The sequence below is a fragment of the Carassius gibelio genome, chromosome A5 (assembly GCF_023724105.1).
Source record: "Carassius gibelio isolate Cgi1373 ecotype wild population from Czech Republic chromosome A5, carGib1.2-hapl.c, whole genome shotgun sequence".
NCBI lineage: Eukaryota > Metazoa > Chordata > Actinopteri > Cypriniformes > Cyprinidae > Carassius > Carassius gibelio.
In genome coordinates, this window is record NC_068375.1 from 20,215,348 (window position 1) to 20,234,881 (window position 19,534).

General features: G+C 37.6%; 1 protein-coding gene across 2 annotated transcripts; it reads left to right on the forward strand.

Moving 5' to 3' along the window:
• Positions 1-812: 812 nt before the first annotated feature.
• Positions 813-19,151, forward strand: LOC128000163 (transcription factor TFIIIB component B'' homolog). Of its 2 annotated transcripts, none has more exons than XM_052592241.1 (46): positions 813-967; positions 1,453-1,689; positions 2,389-2,959; positions 3,105-3,211; positions 3,328-3,384; positions 3,604-3,720; positions 4,102-4,232; positions 4,385-4,479; positions 4,593-4,647; positions 4,753-4,878; positions 4,970-5,194; positions 5,362-5,574; positions 6,533-6,703; positions 6,801-6,876; positions 6,960-7,134; positions 8,081-8,151; positions 8,263-8,436; positions 8,533-8,773; positions 9,144-9,192; positions 10,010-10,140; positions 10,241-10,463; positions 10,549-10,718; positions 10,835-10,892; positions 11,219-11,372; positions 11,452-11,594; positions 11,680-11,913; positions 12,089-12,197; positions 12,295-12,394; positions 12,481-12,556; positions 12,780-12,969; positions 13,076-13,202; positions 13,368-13,440; positions 13,547-13,842; positions 13,944-14,120; positions 14,289-14,379; positions 15,436-15,706; positions 15,795-16,113; positions 16,284-16,365; positions 16,475-16,604; positions 16,685-16,847; positions 16,943-17,036; positions 17,297-17,631; positions 17,909-18,002; positions 18,099-18,375; positions 18,490-18,697; positions 18,845-19,151. In XM_052592241.1, exons 2-46 carry the CDS (start codon positions 1,466-1,468, stop codon positions 18,953-18,955), a joined length of 7,314 nt encoding a protein of 2,437 aa, XP_052448201.1. In that variant the 5' UTR covers positions 813-967; positions 1,453-1,465; the 3' UTR covers positions 18,956-19,151. The 2 variants fall into 2 exon arrangements, with proteins under 2 accessions (XP_052448201.1, XP_052448202.1); XM_052592242.1 differs by having other exon boundaries at positions 10,841-10,892.
• Positions 19,152-19,534: the final 383 nt, after the last annotated feature.

The window sequence follows — 19,534 nt, forward strand, 5'->3', positions numbered from 1 at the left end:
AATTCAGATAAACAGGATCTAAACCATTCCAACACATTACCAACACATTGTTCTAAGGATGAAATCAAGGTCTTATGGTCTAGTATCAAATGCAGCCTTAAGGTATAGTAGAATTAAAATTGCACAGTCCCCTGAGTCAGTAACAAGTCATTAAAAACCTTCAACAGTGCAGTTTCTGTACTATGTAAAGATTTAAAACCAGACTGAAAAACTTTGTGTATACCGTGTATATCTAGAAATAATTCAATTTGGAAAATGATACGAAGGTTTGCAGGCAAAAAGATAGATGTTAAAATGTGGGATTGATACTGCTTGTTCGTTTAGCACACTGAAAATGTAGTCAAGTCAAGCACACTTTTTCTGTACATAATTTGCATTGCATACATACTACACACTGACGTAGTAAGGGTATTATGTTAGAATAATTTCTATTTGTAATAAAATAAGACAACGCAGTTATAATTGTCACTAGAAAACCACTAAATAACCATATAATTGGAGTAATAGCTTAAACGCTGTTCTTTCAGTTATTATAAACTGTTCCTTTATAAAATAAATAAAGAAGAAAATAAATATAAAATAAATGAAATAAAAAAGAAGAAAAAAAAACGTATAAAATGTAAACTGCATTTTTTAAATTCCTAGTATTGCATGTTAACGGCGTGCCTTCAGTCAGTGTTGCTCCACGTGTGTACGATCAGTCGCAGCTGATTTTCTAAAGCTGTCGGGTAATGTAGTTGTTTGGCTAGAGAAACGAGGAGAAGCGAGTAACAGTAAAACTACAAAGACCCACAATGCCATTCGTTGGATGAGTAGAGGTATGGAGTGGCATGCTTGTCATACCGGCCAGTACAGGGAAAGTTACTGCAGGGGAGCCATACCATGCCACCGCCCGGCTGAAACGGCATTTTACCACTTTAAATCGCGGCAATCACATTGACAGGGTTACACGGTGATTTGAACTAAAGTAAGGCTTGTTGCTTTTCTGTCGTCAATACACATTTACCGCTTTTTCGCTCGTAATCGTGGCATCTTTTTTTCTGTCAGCAGCCAAATTAGGAAATCATTGTGAACACACCACACTCATGCATGCGGGCATCAGAGGCGTTTATGGAGTATAAGAGTCCAATATAAGGGCATTTTTAACAGTTCAAAGATACCCCTTTTATATTGTTAATCTTAACTACTGTTGTTGTTCATAATTCACTCAGTGAGCAAAATGCATAAGCCCACGAGTTAGAAATCCTTTAATTACTAAGTACTGTCCATAATATCCTTTAAAACTTAGCTTAGCAGCCATGCAAGACATGGCCATCACCAGTCCGATGAAATCAGTCAGTCTTGACCACATGACACAATTGTAATTTATATCATATAGGGTTTGTCCTGCTGTGATTGTGATCTCAGTCACGTGACACCTCATAGCTCATACATGACTTGATCTTCCCACAGTTATTTGACGAGGATGCGAAGAGCAAGAATTAGTATTAAGCCCAATGTCAGGCCAGGAGGTCGAAGTGTGGCACCTGCTGCAGAGGACAGGAGCTCCCAAGGGTCCACAGCTGTTGGGGACACCCAGCAAAAGCTGTCACCTTCTCCACAGCCTCAACTGGATGTCAAAGAGTCTGCAGTGGCCACAGGAGATGGAAATGTGCCCGGCTCTCCATCAGAGAAAGCATCACTGAACATGTAAGCAAGCATGTACAGCAGCCCCAGAATTTACAATTGTTTTTCTCCCTTGGAACCATATTTTTGGGAGACATTGGTTTTAGAAATCATCTTTTTACCGGTATATTAAAGTTTTCTTTTTTTATATAGTATATTTTTTCATTTATGTTTAGGGGTGAATTGGCAAAATGGAATGTCCCTGCTACAAGGAAAAGTGTAAACGACAAATTAAACATTTATGATCATACATACACTACCGTTCAAACATTTGTGGATATTAATACGTTTATTTTCGATCTTGAAATTCTTAAAGAACTTATCAAGCGAAAGATGCATTAAATTGATCAAAAGTGACCAACTAGGCAACCAACTAAAATTAAGTAAGTTTAAGTTCTAAAATTATTAAAAACCAAACTGAAATAAAAATATGAAATATTTTATGAAAGCTACATAAAAACAATACAATTAAGAACTTAAACTTAAATCTGAAATATAAAAACAAAAGCTAATTCAAAATAATAATATTTGTTATAAAAGCTAGTTTATTCTGGCTAGTTACGTCATCCAAGAACATGAATGTAAATATTAAATTTAATTCTGTTTTTAATAGTTTACGTGATAAATTAGAATTAAGTTAAATGGCATCTACAGTGTCATGGTCAAACCTCAGATTCAGAAACCTCTCAAATCAAGTTTTTTTTTATTTATTTTTTTTGACAGCAATGATGGAGCGCCATCTAGCGTCAGCACACCTGCAACTACAGCCCTTCAGAGGAGGAGTAGAGTCTCTGCCACACCGAACCTAGCCAGACCCAAAGTCCGTTCTGCTGCTCCTCCATCCACTGGAAAGACTGCTTCTCTTCCGTCAGAGACATCCAAGGCATCATCCTCTTTCCAGGAAGCCAAGTCTTTTCCTCAGTCCCCCATCCCGGTTGGTATCAGCAGAGACCATTCACAAAACTCTACCTTCTCAAATGCCACTACAGCAGCCAACTACACTCCATCCTCACCATGTCTTCCATCAACATCTGGCTGTCTGTTGTCTACATTATCAACAGCATCTCAACAAAAGCCTTGCCAAACTCCCCAAAAAAAACTCCCAAATGAGGTTTCTGGGCCACAAACAGGAGACAGTGCAGTTTCATGCACACTCTCACCATATGTGAAACTATCACATGTTGATGGACCAGACTCTCCCCTCAGGAACACGATTTCTTCAGATAAGCAGCGGGTCTTGAGGGCCCTCAAGCTGAAAGAACTGATGAAGCTGGAGAAGAAGAAAGAAAGAATGGTGAAGTCAATGTTACGTCATTTAAAAATGTCTGTATCAGCAAATACGCTCACAATAGTTGTTAGAATATAAGAAATCTATCAAAAAGCAAAGTCAGAATATAAATTAATAAATATAAACTTTCTTTGTTTTTGGCAACTCAAAGGAGAAGAAGAGTAGACGACCTAAATGTGAGCATGACTTTGAGGCAGATCATGACAAAATGACCTTAGCTGACTTCATTTATTACCTGCCTGACTCAAACCCTATGAAGTAAGCTAATTAAATTAGTTCATGCTTACTAATTTCGTGAACTAATGTTGACAAATGTAATCCTATTGGAAAGTGTTATCATATCACACATCCCATGATTTTTGACATCTCCAAAGGTCCTCCCTTTCCACAGAGGAGACTCAAACACCGACCGCTGCTCCACCGACTCCCGCGTAAGTGAAATAAAACCTGTATTATTATTTATACACACGATTATACTTGGGGTTAATAATTTTCATATTTCTGAGTACGTACACTGTTTCTGACAAGTGTAAAATTAACTTGACATTCAGGACTGGAATTTATCCTGCAGTATAGAATTTTTTTTAGTTTGATTGCATGTTGTTCAGAGTCATGTCTTTCGAGATAATGGCATTGTTTTTGTGTCTCAGGGTGCAGAAAACTATGGCAGAAGTGGATGAGGATGAAGATGAGGATGATGAGGAGGAGCTGCTTGTTCCCAAAGTCAGGGTGGCAGAAGATGGCTCACTGATTTTAGATGAAGAAAGGTATGGTGGCCTGAAAGAATCTGTAAAATTCAGTTCCTAAAAATGGAAACTTTCACTTCAGCATGCAGCAGATTTATTGATTTATTTAGTCTAGTTTGTTGAAAGTGAAATTGCTTGCCTTGATTTTCCCCTTCTGCTTCTCAGATGTGCTTCCAAACCTTAACCTTATTAATTAACTTTATTAGTCCAGCCAAACTATAGTTTCTTACACCAACTGTATTTAAAATGTTAATAATTATATTGTTTTTGTCTATATATATCTGGTTAACGATTTGTGAGGCGATGCATCTGCAGGGTTACAGATGTAAAGATGTAACAGTTTATTTCATCTTATATAATGCATAATCATGAATTGCTGACTGATTGGCGTGTCGTGTTCAGTCTGACAGTGCGTGTTCAGAGGACGTCTGATACAGTCGTTGAGAATGGAAATCCCCTGTTTGAGCGAGGCTCTACTACAACATACACAAGTTTCAGGAAGAAATCCTATGTGAAAAGTTGGTCTGTCAGAGGTACGTGGGCTAAATGCGACATCTGCTGGTTTATGATTGTGTAGAGACATGAGATCTGATGTTTGCGCTCCTGTCAAGCGGTTCATTCCTTCTCAGTTAGGTGAAGAAACATGTTAAAAGCATCTTGAAATTTGAGTGCGTGTGTGTTTCAGAGACGGATATGTTCTATTTGGCCATCAGTATGGTGGGAACAGACTTCTCCATGATGGCTCAGCTGTTGACTCACCGTAGCAGAGCAGAAATTAAGGTACAACATTCACTGTCACTGACCCGGAGTATAAATGCATTCCTTTAAGTTTGGTTCACATTCAGTCTTAGGCTTTATCTGTTTGTGTGCTTTGCTCTTTCTTTTTATGATAGAATAAATTTAAGAGGGAGGAGAGAGCGAATGCATGGCGGGTGGATAAAGCATTCAGTAAGTATTTTTTTCAAGTTTTGCCATTTATCCATCTGTCTGTCTGTTTATCATGTTTTTAAAAATCTACTGTACAGTCCTTGCTCTGACATTTTGAATGTTTAGGAAATAAGCGACCATATGACAGCGAGTTTTTCAGTTTCCTGCTGAAGAGGGTCTTGGCTAAAGACAAAGAGAAAGGCAGATCCATAAAACTGGTTGTAAAATCCAGTAAAGCAAAGAAAGGCAAAGGTAATGTGCTCAAGAGTGGCAGTCTCAGATCTCAAGAACCCTCTGTTTGTGTCACTGTTGTTTAATAAATTTTTTACTCTCACTCACACAGATGGTAAAAAAGTGAAACGGCTCAAGGACAAAGGCTCCGTTAATGATGATGAAGATGATGCTGAACTGTGCAGTGTGGACGATGTCTGTTTTGATTTAGGAAAGGAGAATGAGGACAGCAGTAATATGAATGTGTCATTAAGCACAAGCAAGAAGCGTAAACGCACTAAAGACACCGAGCCGAAAACATGCAAGGCCAGCAAGAAAAACAAGACACCGAAAAAAGGTTTTCTGACAATTTTTATGCGATTACTCATTGTTGTAATTCAGATTGGTCCATTCTGTCTGTTGTTTGTAGTGCATTATGGTCCAGAACCCACACAATGTCTGAATATAATAATTTCCTGTATTAATCAGCAGCTGAATGAAGATCAGATCTGTTTATTATTTCAGCCAAACGCTTAATGGAAGCTGAAGATCGTGAGCTTGTGTCTGGGGAGAAGGACTTGACGGAGGAAGACTCTGTAAATGCAGACGATGAAGATCAGTCATGTATGCCCGTATCAAAAAAGACACGCAAGCAAAAAAAAAAGGGTGACCAGGAAGGGAAAGAACTGAATATAGAAGAAAAACCGAAGAAAAAGAAGAACAAAAAGACACTTGAAGGTTTCTGTTGATAAGCTGAATTTTCAGCAGACAAAGATCTAGTCTGTATAATCTAGTCACATGATCCTTCGGAAATCATTCAAATATGCTGATTTGGTGCTTAAAGCTGCAGTAGGCAACTTTTGTAAAAATATATTTTTTACATATTTGTTAAATCTGTCATTATGTCTTGACAGTAAAATATGAGACAGATAATCTGTGAAAAAAATCAAGCTCCTCTGGCTCCTCCCAGTGGTCCTATGGCCATTTGCAGAAAGCCATGCGCTCCCGGTAAGAATCAACCAATCAGAGCTGCGGTCCGTAACTTTGTTTGTGTTCAAAATGTAGAAAAATTTATATAATAAACAAGTACACCATGAATCCATTTTCCAAACCGTGTTTTTAGCTTGTCCTGAATCACTAGGGTGCACCTATAATAAGTGTTTATATTCGGACTATTTTAGATTGCTTCGGGGGTACCGCGGCGGAGTAACCCAGTACCTGTGTGGTTCTTCATAGACATAAACAGAGAGAAGTAGCTCTGGCTACAATGTTCTTCCGCAAGACGCAAGCAGTTCTGTTTATTAACCGCTAGAGCATCAAAAGTTACCTACTGCAGCTTTAAGTGAAACTTCTTATCAATGTTGAAAGCATTTCCTGATTAATATATGTGTATATATATATATATATATATATATATATATATATATATATATATGTATATGTATATATATATTATTATTTATTTTTTTTTATTTTTTTTTGTAAAAACCATGAGGGTTTTTTTCGGGATTCGTTGATGAGCTGAAAGTTTAACAGATCAGCATTTATTTGAAAAAGAAATCTTTCGTACCATTAGAAATGTCTCTACTATCCTTTGTGAGTCTATGCTGAATTTGAGTACTTTTAAAATGTAAAATCTTACCCGCTCTAAACCGCAGTGTGCATGTTTAAAATATACATTGTGTAATCTTAACAGTACGGAATGAAGAACCGACTGATGGAGAAAGTGGTGCGGTGAATGAGGAGCACAATGAGGCGTCTGCCGTCCCAACTAAAAAACGGAAACGCTCCAAAAAGTGTGAGAAGGAAGAGAAGGAACCTACAAAAAGAGGTCGGAAGACTAAAAAGAGCAAAACATCACAGGAAGGTTGAGGATTTTTTTTAAATACATTTTAAAGTGCTCACTCAAAATTGATGTTTGCTTTTTTTTTTAAAAGTCATCTAATTTGTCTGTTTTCCCGTAGAGTGTACTGGATCTGAGCTGGGTGCTGATGGTAGTGAAGTCTCGTCAACAGCCCCTGGTGCTGAAGAGGATCAAGGGTATGTAAAATCATCTTCCCAAGGTTAGGGATTTTCTTTCAACAGTACTCTAATTGTAAATCTTCAACTGCCTCGTGTGTCAGGGAGAAGAGCTGTGCAGCTGAAGAGGAGATTTCACAGAGCTCTTTCAAACGTTCAAAAAGGCCCAATTTGGTAAAAAGGAAAGCCAAAATATGTTCTGAGCCAAAAGCAACAGTAGAGATTGAGGATACAGTAGAAGAATGTCAAGATGAGAGCTGCAGAGAAGCAGAGAATGAGGTATGCTTTCAGATATTTGACCCTCGACCACAAAACCAGTCTTAAGTGTCAATTTTTCCAAATTGAGACTTATGAATAGCATGAAAGCTGATTGAATATGCTTTCCATTTATTTATGGCTTATTAGGATAGGATAATATTTGGCTGAGATACAACTATTTGAAAATCTGGAATCTGAGGGTGCAAAGGAATCAAAATATTGAAAAAATCGCCTTTAAAATTGTCCAAATAAAGTTCTTAGCAATGCATATTACTAAAAAAAAAAAAAAAAAATTGTTGTCATATATTCACGGTAGGAAATGTACAAAATATCTTCACGGAACATGATCTTTACTTAATAGCCTAATGATTTTTGGCATAAAAGAAAAATCTATAACTGTGACCCATACAATGTATTTTTAGCTATTTCTACAAATATACCCCAGTGACTTAAGATTGGTTTTGTGCTTCAGGGTCACACATCTGAGTTTGATTCCACACCTGCCTAGTCTCTTTTTGGTTGTTTACCACAGTATATAAATAAACACCCAAGATGAAATGATGTTTTAAAGAGATAGTTCATCCAGAAATGAAAATTGTCGTTATTTACTGACAATTATGATTAAGCCTATATGAATATCTTTTGACATTTGTTGAGAAATTTCTCAGAATATCTTTTTTTGTTCCTCAGAAGAAAGTCAACAGGTTTGGGATGACAAAGTTTGGATGAAATATCTCTTTTTCTTTCTTTCTTTTTTTGGCATTAATTTGTGTACCGCATGGAAACTTTTTGTGCACAGAACATTATCATACTGCTTTTACATCTACCAAGCAAACCATTGTTTTTAAAACAAATTTTGCCATTAACAAACTCACATTCACAAGTCCATTTCACTAGTATTATTAACTTGAATGGCTATTGATAGGGATAATCCTGAAACTTTTTTTTTTTTTTTTAATTCTTCTAGTTTAGGATCTGTCTTGCTGAGGATCAGCTCCAGAATCAGCCTGTAGTTGTTGTGGAGAGAACTCCTCCAAGGTCAGTTATGATTCATTCTTTCAGCACTTTACAGCACTACACGGGGATCTTTTGAAAAAAGAAAAAAACATTTTTTCTAGCTGTTATAAACTGTATTACATTACATCACAGGCTAAAAGATTCACACAACTCATCTGAAATCCAAGACCAACCACAGCCCTCCCAGAGCCCGCGGCATTCTCCTGGACGCCAGATGAGAGCAGAAAAGGTCAAGCGCAATCTGACTGCTTCAGGTGATGGTAGTGAAGACTCGACAGCAGGCTCTGGTGTTAAAGAGAATCAGGGGTATGCTAAATTATCTTCCCAAGATCAGGGTATGGGATTTTCTTTCAGTAGTCCTCATATTACAAATCTTCATCAGTTTGCCTTCTAATGTGTCAGGGAGAAGCTCATTCCAGAGAGCACAACTAAGGAGGAGATTTCACAAAGCTTGTTCAAATGTTCTCCTGGCCAGCGGACAACAGCGGAAGAGAACGAGCACAATCTGACCACTTCAGAAGGGGATGAGATAGACCAGTGTCATACTGGGCCAGATCTTTCACCAGAAGACATGAGCAGTACTGCCGTGGTGGATCAAGTGGGCATGCAAAACTCGGAAGAGGATGATCAGCGTATGGAGGAGGTAAAACAAATAGCTCGACTTGCATCTCCTCAACATTTCCACAATAATAATGATAAAAAGAGAGAGCGAGGCTGGGAATTCTTTTTGCTGTGATGTGGATCTGTTTCAGCCTGCATTAACATAACAGAGTGCCAGTAATCACTACAATATAAAGATGTTGAGCATAATACTATGAAACTTTAGGGCATCATTTTTTTTAAAGCTGTGATCTTTAACTGTATGCATCTGATTATGTAGTGCATTGTACTTGAATGAGAGTACAGTCTTTTGATGTTTTTTGTCAAATTTATGGTTATGTTTAGAGTTTGAATGTAAACAGACTAAACTGCTCATTGTATTGAATACAACAATTGCCTTTTTTTCTTTTTAGGGTTTAAATTTACATCAATTAGAGTTTTTGACTTCATCTGAAGTTAATGGTAAGTCTGCATTCATATTGATGTTTTTATAACTTTTTCATCATAGTAAGACCAGTTAGACAAATAGGCACTTAGTTGTCTGAAGAGCTGAAGGCCACCAGAAGGCCATCAGAGCAAGCTGTGCTATCATAACACCTGAGCAGTGCCACAGACTGATCGACTCCATGCCACGCTGCATTGCTGAAGTAATTCAGACAAAAGGAGCCCCAACTAAGTATTGAGTGCTGTACATGCTCATACTTTTCATTTTTATACTTTTCAGTTGGCCAAGATTTCAAAAAATCATTTCTTTGTATTAATTTATATTCTAATTTTCTGAGATATTGAATTTCGGATTTTCCTTAGTTGTCAGATATAATCATCAAAATTAAAATAAATAAACATTTGAAATATATTAGTCTGTGTGTAATGAATATAATATACCAAGCTTCACTTTTTGAATGGAATTAGTGAAATAAATAAACTTTTTGATGATGTTCTAATTATAAGACCAGCACCTGTTTGTGTGTGTATATATGCATATGTATGTGTGTGTGTATGTATATATAATTTTTCATGATCCTTTGATTATAAAGATCAAAAGAACAGCATTTATTTGAAATAGAAACATTTTTAATTATTGAATTGATATATTTAATCCATTCTTGCCAAGTAAAAGTATAAAAATTTGAATGGTAATGTGGATGACATTACCAAGAGTATTCTCGGCTCTTTATCTAACCTCAAACACTGATCTTCAGCCAACCGCTGTTGTTCAGGTGCAACACACCTCAACAGTTGAAAATGGGTGTAATGCTTCTTTTAATATCCCCTCAAGGTCAGACATTCCTGAAAAGAGCAGTTGTGTTGGTGTCTCATGAGGAAGTGAAGCACTACCTCAGGAGTCAAGCACAGCCCACTGCAGAGGAATCCACAGCCTCTGAGAGTCAGCAGGACACAGCCATTCACGTCAGTACTGGGGGGCTTTATTCTGTGTGTGCCATCTGTTATTATTTGTACGTTACTCGACTAGTAATCAGTTAACAGTGACTATTGATGTGATCTGCAGGTGGGAGAGCATAGGGATGGTCTTGAGGAACAGGGCTCTTCTGGTGGTACTCTAGAACAGAGGGTCTCTCAAGAAGTGAAGGAAACCAGCACCACCTCCATATCTGCCCAACAAAGCACTGGCGAAAAAAGGAGGTGGTTTTCCAAGGCCAAACCCAGTCTGAGCCATGCAGCACAGTCCATCCGTAGACCTCCGAATGTACAGATGACAGATTTTAGTGAAAGTGAGCTTCAGATGTATATAAACCATGAGCTAAGAAGACTGTCCAGTGGCCTGTGAATGAGGACACGTGTTCTTTCTAAATCCAGATACTCCGTCTTTCAAACGTGACTCGGTGCAGCTGCAGTGTAGCAGTCCTGCGGAAGTCCAAGTGAAGAACACCCCCAATGAATGCCTTGAAGAAGAGCACATGGACCGTCCTGAGGAAGAGAGCGCATGTAGTGTCACTCCAGAAGAGAGCTGCCCTCAGGACGTTCAGGTGAGAGAATTTGTGACAGCAGTCACTTCGGTGTTTGTTCTGATCATGTGACAGAAAAGCCAAACATACAAAATATTTGACTTGCAGTGAATTTTCTCTTTAATGCCTTTTTGGAGGTCCAGGATGATGAACCAGAAACCACTGTAGATGAACTTCCTTCCTTAACATCCGTTGGTAAGATTAAAAGCAATATTGCTTCTGTTATTTAGTTGTCTTTTTCATTTCATCTTTCTTCTTTCCTTTTATGTTTCTTCTTCTATGTCTTTTTCCTTTCAACTCAATTTAATGTACTTTGTCTCTGTACCACTTATCTAAATAAGGAAGTCCTTCAGGAGCGAGTAAGATTTTACCCATCCTTGAGATGCCCCAGGTTCTTGACACCACACAATCAGATGAAAGTGCAACAGAAGACTTTTCAGACACCAAAACCCATAATTAAGTGCTTAACTTGGTTTGAAGCAGATCCCAAAACATTTTTAAAACATCTGTGACTTTTACAGATGTGCCTGAAAGAAGAGGAGAATTTGATGGGTCTGAGAATGAAGATCTAATTACCGATCAGGAGGAAGAAGATTCAGATCCTGTTGAGTCTGAAGTCACAGACGCCATGATTGAGGAATCTCAGATGGAGCTGAAGAGGATTATTCCAGTCAGGTGTGCACTGGCAGATGTATCAGTAGATGGCTGAGATTGTCTTAAATTTTTTTAACTATGTTACTTTGCATCTTTGCAGCTGTTCTGCGGATGGTTCCTCAGTTAATACTCAAGATGATCTTGCCCCAGACAGACACAGTCAGCTTGTTAAGCAAACACCCAACCTAGAAGGGACATCCCCAGACATGATCAGCCCTCAGCAGACCTCAGAGCCTAAAGAAGGTTGGATTCATGTTCAGATTGATAATATCGCTTTAAGGGTCACTGGTGTTACCGCCAATGATTGAGACTGGACATCTTCATTTAGGTCCTGCTGAAAAGTCAGAACCTCAGAGTCCTGCTCAAGCCCAGAACAATAATTTGGATCGTGACTTGGAGAACTTCTCCAGAGAAGATGAGCTTTTGTCATCTGAGGTGGATTTACAGGACCGTACACTGGATGAGGATCTTCTGTCTCCTGTCCCATTACTTAGCTCAACACAAACTTTAGCCACAAAAGTTCTTGTGGATGGCACTGATAAAAGAAACACACTTTCAAATGGTGAGTTTTAGACTCAAGTTGTATTTACTGTTGTATTTAATTAGTTTGATCTAATTTTATTTTCTTAGTAGAAATATTTAGGCCACTCCAAGTTAAAACATAAAACTGACTAGGAACCATCCTTTATGTGTACACACAAATGATTGAGTCTGTTCATTTGATTGGTTTCTTGTAGCCTCCGTTCTCAGTGATGCTTCATCAGCACCTTTTGAAGCACACAGTCTGCTTTCATCTTTTTCTGATCCTCTCAAGGAACATGCGAGCAACCTGTGTGATATGGACACGTACGTACATAGTATGCTGCTTTAATTAATAATGATATGAGGAATTTATATAATCTTATTAAATGACTGATAGTATGCTGTTTAAATGTTGCTTTAGGATGCAGTTTAGCAAGTGTGCAGCTGAAGACGTCCAAATACCAGGCCAGCAGGTTTCTGAAAAGCAAGACTGCAGAAAAGAGCCATCAGAAGCTTCTGAGGTCAGGAGTCCTGACAAACATTACACCTTGTGTGTTCTCTGTTTGCTGAAGGAAATGAACACCTTTGAACTAATATTTTCTGGCAGGAATGCAGTGCTCCTCCAAATCAAAGTGCAAAATCAGAAATTTCAGATTCAGCTGGAGTGGATACTGGTGCAGTTGGTAATGGTGACATGAATGCATGATTGCATTTATTTATTCAACAAAAACTGTAATATTATGAAATATAAGAATTCTAATAACTTGATTTGGTGCTCTAGAAACATTTCTTATGAATTTAAAAAGGACAAAAGAATTTAACATCATAAACATATTTACTGGCCATTTAATGCATCCTTGCTGAATAAAATTATTTATTTTAACGGTTTTTTTTTTCTTGTCAAAGATAAACAGTCTGAGGAGGAGCCCACCTTTATTTTAACTCTATATGAGATTCCAGCCTCTCAGCTATTTCATGAGGCTGCCTTTGGGCCGCAGGGTACTTCCCCTTATGAACTGCAGCCAGCACGAGTCCAGACACCCCTACAGTTGTCGAGCAGTTCACATTTTCATTCTGACACATTAGAGGCTTCCAGGTACATTTCCCTTCAAGTCCGGATTTAATTAGCTAACTTTTCACGCAGTAAATAAAAACACTTTGATTTATCCCTTCCTTTCATCCATGATGACCTTGTTTTGTAGTGCATCTCTGCATATGGCATCAGAAGATCCATGTAAAAGAAGTTTGCACAAGTTCGTGGATGACTCCATGGATCCTCTTTTAAAGGATGCAGTAGATGGTGCCAGGACACAGTTGATACCCTCACAGGTAAGCAGTCGTGATGATGTGAACTCTTTAATTAGTCCAACTGTGATGTTCTCCTGTAATTCTTCCATGGCATGATTTAGTGCTCTCTTTTGTTACCACAATTTGTGGAGCATATATATTTGTACCTTTTCTTTTTAATTAAAATCTCTTCTCTTTTGGTTAAAGCCAACAGATGTGCCAAAGTTGGATGAGATCCTGACAGAATCCCCCAAAACTAAAGCACCCACTCAAAGGAGATGTAGGAAATTCACTTGCATTTTTTTTTAATCACATTAATTAATATATTAAACCTGGTATATTCAAGGAGACCAGATAATAATGTCCTGTCTGATCTTTCCATGAAGGCAAGATAAAGGTCAAGCCAAACCTAAAGCCAGGTGTGACGGCTGGGCCTTCAAAACCCAGTCAATATCTACCACCAGCTCAAGCCACCACACAAACTGAGATTGAGTCCGACCAGAAAACATCTGCACAGGATGTCCACTCAAGCCCTGAAGACAGTGAGAGAAGAGCACATTCTGGACCTGACGCTGTGATATCAACAGCCATTGTACCAGTCTCTGAAGATATAAGAGACGAGAGTCAAGAGAAGTGGGAAAGTCCTCTCAGGACAGATGAGGACTCTGTTGTTGACCCTCCAGTGAGTCAGAGGCAGTTCTCTTTTGAAACAGACCGTTCACACTGTTTTTGCTCTATTATAATTTAAGATACATTAGGCATTCACTAAATGTTTCTTCACAGATGCACAGTGCATTCAGAAAGGAGTCTGAGGGGAACACTGAAGCTGGTTATAAGGGTGTTTCACACATGAGGTTGGCTGATGTGGAAAGTCCTAATGATTGTGAGCTCAGAAAACCTGAGGACTTTTCTATATGTCTTCCAGAGAGTGAGGAAGCTCTTCCTGCAGTTAGTGACCAAGTAAGTGTCTTTGTTTATATTTAAACAAAAAAAAGAGTTCTTCTATCATATATCTTATGAAATTGCATGATTTCAAATTGAAGTCTCCTTAAAGTTATTTTTTTTACGTAAAAGTTTCAAGTTTACTCGGAGCACATTACATGAGTTGATTAGTACTTGTGTCCACAGAAGGAAACAATGGCTGATATTGCTAAAAAGCCTGAAACATCATGTGTGACATCATCTGCATCTCAAGAGAAGACTGTGACCTTTAGGAGAGGTGATGATATTAATGTCCCTTTAATTGACTTATTTTATCATTTTAAAGGGATAGTTCACTCAACAGTGACAATTGTCATATTTTACTCATTCTCATGTTATTCCAAAACCATGAGACTTTTGTTCATCTTTGAAACACAAATGAATATATCATTTTTATCCATCCATCGAAAGGTCAGTCAACTGAAAGTTTGATGGTTTTAGATATTGTAAAAATTAATCCATATAAATGTATGTGGTTTAATCCAAGTCTTAAGAAGAGATGCTATATCTATATCAATTTGCACTGGCTTCCAATAGCTGCTCGCATAAAATTCAAGGCAGTGATGTTTGCCTATAAAACCACCACTGGCTCTGCAACCATTTACCTAAATTTGTTACTTCAGACTTATGTGCCCTCTAGAAGCTTGAGTTCTGCAAGTGAACGTCGCTTGATTGTGCAATCCCAAAGAAGCACAAAGTCACTTTTACGGACTTTTAAATGAAATGTTCCCTTCTGGTGGAATGACCTCCCTAACTCAATCTGGGCAGCTGAGCCCTCGAGAATCGGCCTAAAACCCATCTCTTCCATCTTTATTTGACTCTCTAACACTCACTATTCTAATTCTATTCTTTAAAAAAAAAATCTAACTACCTTTCACATTTTTTTTTATTGTTTTCTTTTCATTTATTATACAATTATAAAAAAAGACCTCTAACACTAGCTTGCTCTATTCTTTTTCTGTTCTGTTTTCTTTTTATTTATTATATTATTTAAAAGCCCATACTACGTGTACTGTGTTTAAGTTAACTGAAACTTGTTATAGCATTTATATATCATTGCGCTCTTGTTGTTTTTGGTTGCTTCCATTTGTCCTCATTTGTAAGTCAAGATAAAAGCATCTGCTAAATGTATATGATGAACAGACTTAATTTGAGCTTTTATTGATCAACACATACATAAAGCACATCAGATATGGTAAATGAAAGCTCAAACTTGCCTGCTTGACTCATGAGAACAAACCTGATAGGTTTCATGTCATTTAACATGTATAATCTCTTTTTCCTTCTTCTCAAGCCAAATTGCAAGTGGAGCCTAAAATCCCCAAAACAACATCTACTAAAGATGATTTCCCAAGACAGGAGCAATCTCACTTTGCGTATAATGATCCAGCCACAGCTCCAATCATTTCACCAGCACCTCTGATTAAAGAGGAATCCATTAAAGTGGAACAGGGGTCTGATCAAGAAGATTTCTCTGATATTCCAAAAGAGGTGTTCGACAGAGAGCCTGCTGCGATTGCTTCATCCTCACAACTTCAACAGATTATACCATACAGTACAGCATGGTAACCGCATCTATCTTAATAAATGTCCTTAGATCTATGTACAGTTATTATAGACTTTTTTTTTTTTTTTTTTACTTTTTTGTAATAGCACTGTATTGCAACCAGAGGAACTGAAAATAGAGGATGGGCTTGAGGATGCTGCAGACGTGGTGTTGTGTGATATATTGGTGCCGGTTTCTGCTGAAATGGAAGATGGTGATCATACAGCGAGTGGAAGTTCTGTCCAAAGTCTTCAGACGGGTGAAGAGAGCCAGCAGGCCATCGCTGCAGCAGCAGACCAGGAAGCTGTTTCACACATGGTGCTGACTGATATATTAATCCCCGTCTGTGAGGAAATGGAAGATGATCTGAGCAAGAAAAGGACAATAACTGGAAAGAGAAGCCCTCTTGAGGCGGAAAGATCTCAGGTTGGTTATCTGAAAGGCATACTGGGTAAGGAGTACTGTCAGATATTTTTATTTCCACATTTTACATTTACATTTTACACTTTAAAGACGTTAACAATCTTAAAATCATTTTTGTTCATAATTTTAATCCCCATAATTAATTTGGCTCTTATTTGAAATCTATACCACAGGTGAGAGAGGATCCAGTGTCACAATCCTCAAACGACGGACCATCAGTATCACCCAAGAGAAAAACACCCACTGCGGCAAAAGGTGGTGACAAACTTTTGAAACCGTAATTTCTCAACTTAGTTTCTGTAAAGATTTGATGAATTTTCTTTGAGTAATGATTATGATACTCTCAATGCCCCTTGCTTTTAAGGCAAGTTATTGGTAGAGATGACATTTGCCAAAAGGAAGACTGGAGATTCCCCTACGAGTGTCAGACAATCACAAACCGTTCCTTCATCAACCTCAATGTCAGAGTCAACACAAAGTCGTGATGAGATATGGTATGAGTGATCTTTACATTTGTACAAGTGTTAATCAAAATATTAGTGCAGTTACTGATGGTTTGGTCTTTCTATCATAGTGCTGGCTTGCTGCCCACTGACTCAGAGGACTGTGAGGAGGCATGTGGGGGTGTTTCTCACATGGTGCTCTCTGATATTTTGGTGCCTGTATTGGATGAGACTGTAGAAAGTAGCCTTCACAAAGAAGCCTTCTCAGCTGGTCTTAAGAAAGATGCAGTCCGTGTAAGTTTATTTATTTTGACAGATCATTGGCTGCTTAAGTAAATTTTATCCAAATAAAAAAATCAACTAAAATATAAATTGACTAACCACCACAGGTCGAGAAGTCAACAGATATTGAAAGAGCAACAGAAGAGACGACTGCGAGTCGGTCTATGGCAATGGAATGGAAAACGGCTGGCTGTAGGAAAGGTAAAAAATTATAATATAAAGCAAAATCTATATAAAACGGTTTGTTAAAAATGAAACCAATTAAAAATTACTTTTTATTATTCATTGGGAGCAACAGATCCAGAAAATAATAAACATAACCACGGTTTTAAACATGTTTATTCCGTTTTTTTGTTTTCAGTCAAAATGAAGTGTCGATTTACATAAATGTATTATTTGAGCAAATGATTTTTGATTTGTTTCTGAATTCATGCTTTCGATTTTTGGATCTGTTTTTCAAGGCATACTGCATAAAATGCCAAAATTATCAAAAAGAAAAGATGACTCTTTAGAAACTGACCTCCGTCAGCCCAGCTCTACACAGACCCTTTCAGCTACACCTCAGCAGTCCCTGGACCCTCAAGCAGCAGAGTGGTCCCTCAAAAGCAATATGCTGCCCGTGGACTCAGATGAGATGGAGAACTGGTGTGAAGGAGTTTCCCACATGTTATTGTCTGATCCATTTGTGCCTGTTTCTGAAGAGACTGGAGAGAACTCAAGCATTCCTCATGAGGATGAGCAAATCGGTCTTAGTCCGACAAAGAGTGAGGAGATGCCCTCTGAAATTTCAAATGAAGTATGCTATAATCACATTATACTGAAAAAAAAAAATATCATTTTATTCAAACATTTTAAATAATCAATTATTTGAATAATAATAATAATACAATTATTTGTAAAGAAAAAAATACTCCAGACATAATCTTGAGAGAGTAAAATGAACAAAATATCTATTTAATTTTTTTTTAGAGTTGTTTTGGAGTGAAATGTGACCTGGTCAGGTTTTTCGAGATTCACCTGTATAAAACATTAAACAAGGTGGTGCAAATGACAATGCAGAATCTGTTTTATAGGTACACCAATTAGACACTACTCCTGACATGCCAAAGACTTTGAAGTCAGATGAGAGTCTGCCAGCATCACGAGCAAAAAACTCCCCAACAAGAAGTCAGTCATTCTTCATAGATTTTATTTCTCTTGTCCCCGCTATATTTAGTGCTGTTGATTTAATTTTTTTATCTTGTTTTGATTTCTCTTAAAAAGGTACATTTCAGATGACTCTAAGATCACCTGAAAGATGCCATAAAGATCAACCTTGTGTGCTAAAGTCAACCCAGGCTGCCCCGACTACACCTCAGCGAACTCAGACATCAAGAGTGAAAGAGTCCATGGGAACTCCAACAAGACAACAAACCGAGATTTCGAGTGTGTGTCGGATACAGCTAGAGAGGTTATCTGTAGAGGAGATCTGCAGTGCCCAAAGTGTCCTGCAACCAAAACATCACAGCACACCTGTCACTGTGAAAACCACTTCTAGAGGGTAAGGACGCTTTCCATTTCATGCCAATGATACAGTATGTAATTCTTTGTTGAGTAAACAATATTTAGTGCTGTTCACAGTAAAAACGATTACTAAATATATTTGTACTCTTAGGAATGAGATGAATAAGGCTTCGCATGGAAGAAGAAGCTCTGGTTCAGAATCACAAACTGATGAACAGCCACCTGTGCTGCCAGGATGCTCACCAAGGGTTGTCCTCCATCGTATACCTTTAACAGCTACTGATGAGAACACATCCACACCTACCTCATCCCCAGCCAGAGTGTCCTCTACACCCTCCCGAACATCAGCGGATCATCAGGTGCAAGCTGCGATCTATAAGCAAATCATTATATTCTGTTCATTATCACACCTTATGTTAGTGTTAGATGAGTAAATGAAAGGTTTATATTGATGACATATTTTTAAAAAGTTATATTTATTAATGATTTTATCCTTTGTGGTGCAGTCTCCTCAGAATAGCCCTCCTGTCTCCGATTTGGATGCTGATAAGAATCCCGCTCAAGTGTCCCACTTCTTACTGGATGACATCTTCACTGAAGTTGTGGATTCGGATTGATTCTCATTTGGGATGTTCTGCTCAATTTCTCTGCTACTATTCCAGTTCATTGCACTAGAGTGAATGATGTGTAACCTGTTCGATTCTAATTATAGACCTGTTAGAGAATTGTTAGTAATAAAAATTTCTTTAGTTAAATTTTGTTCATGAAGGAAAAACTTAAATGTTTATTTATTTCTTTTATTTTATTTTTTGACATGCAGTGATACGGTGATGGCTCTGTTATTTATTTCTATTTATTTAATGTTGACACATTAAACATCACAAAACATTTTATCACTGGCATTTACTTGCTGCTTTTCAGTTTCAATTTTTAGTTTAAATATCGTATTGTTCAGTGCAAATATATTTGTTTTTATGAGGACTGTATGTTACTTTTTGTTTTTCTTTCTGAGGGCAAACCCCTTTTGTAGGTTATATTTCTTGAGTGATAATTTATTGTAAAGAATGTTCATAAATAATTAGATATTGCCAATAGTCGATTCAATTTGCAATTTGTAGCACAGTCTGGATATTAGAGCAGTGAAGTTATAAATAAGAAAATAGACTGCTATTAAATAGAAGAAAAAAAAGAGATTT

Excerpts from the sequence above, each read along its gene's own strand:
- LOC128000163 (XM_052592241.1), top strand. The coding sequence starts at position 1,466 with ATGCGAAGAGCAAGAATTAGTATTAAGCCCAATGTCAGGCCAGGAGGT. Across the intron at positions 2,960-3,104 it reads AGAAGAAGAAAGAAAGAATG|GAGAAGAAGAGTAGACGACC; the intron begins GTGAAGTCAATG and ends GGCAACTCAAAG. Across the intron at positions 13,203-13,367 it reads CACAGTTGATACCCTCACAG|CCAACAGATGTGCCAAAGTT; the intron begins GTAAGCAGTCGT and ends TTTTGGTTAAAG.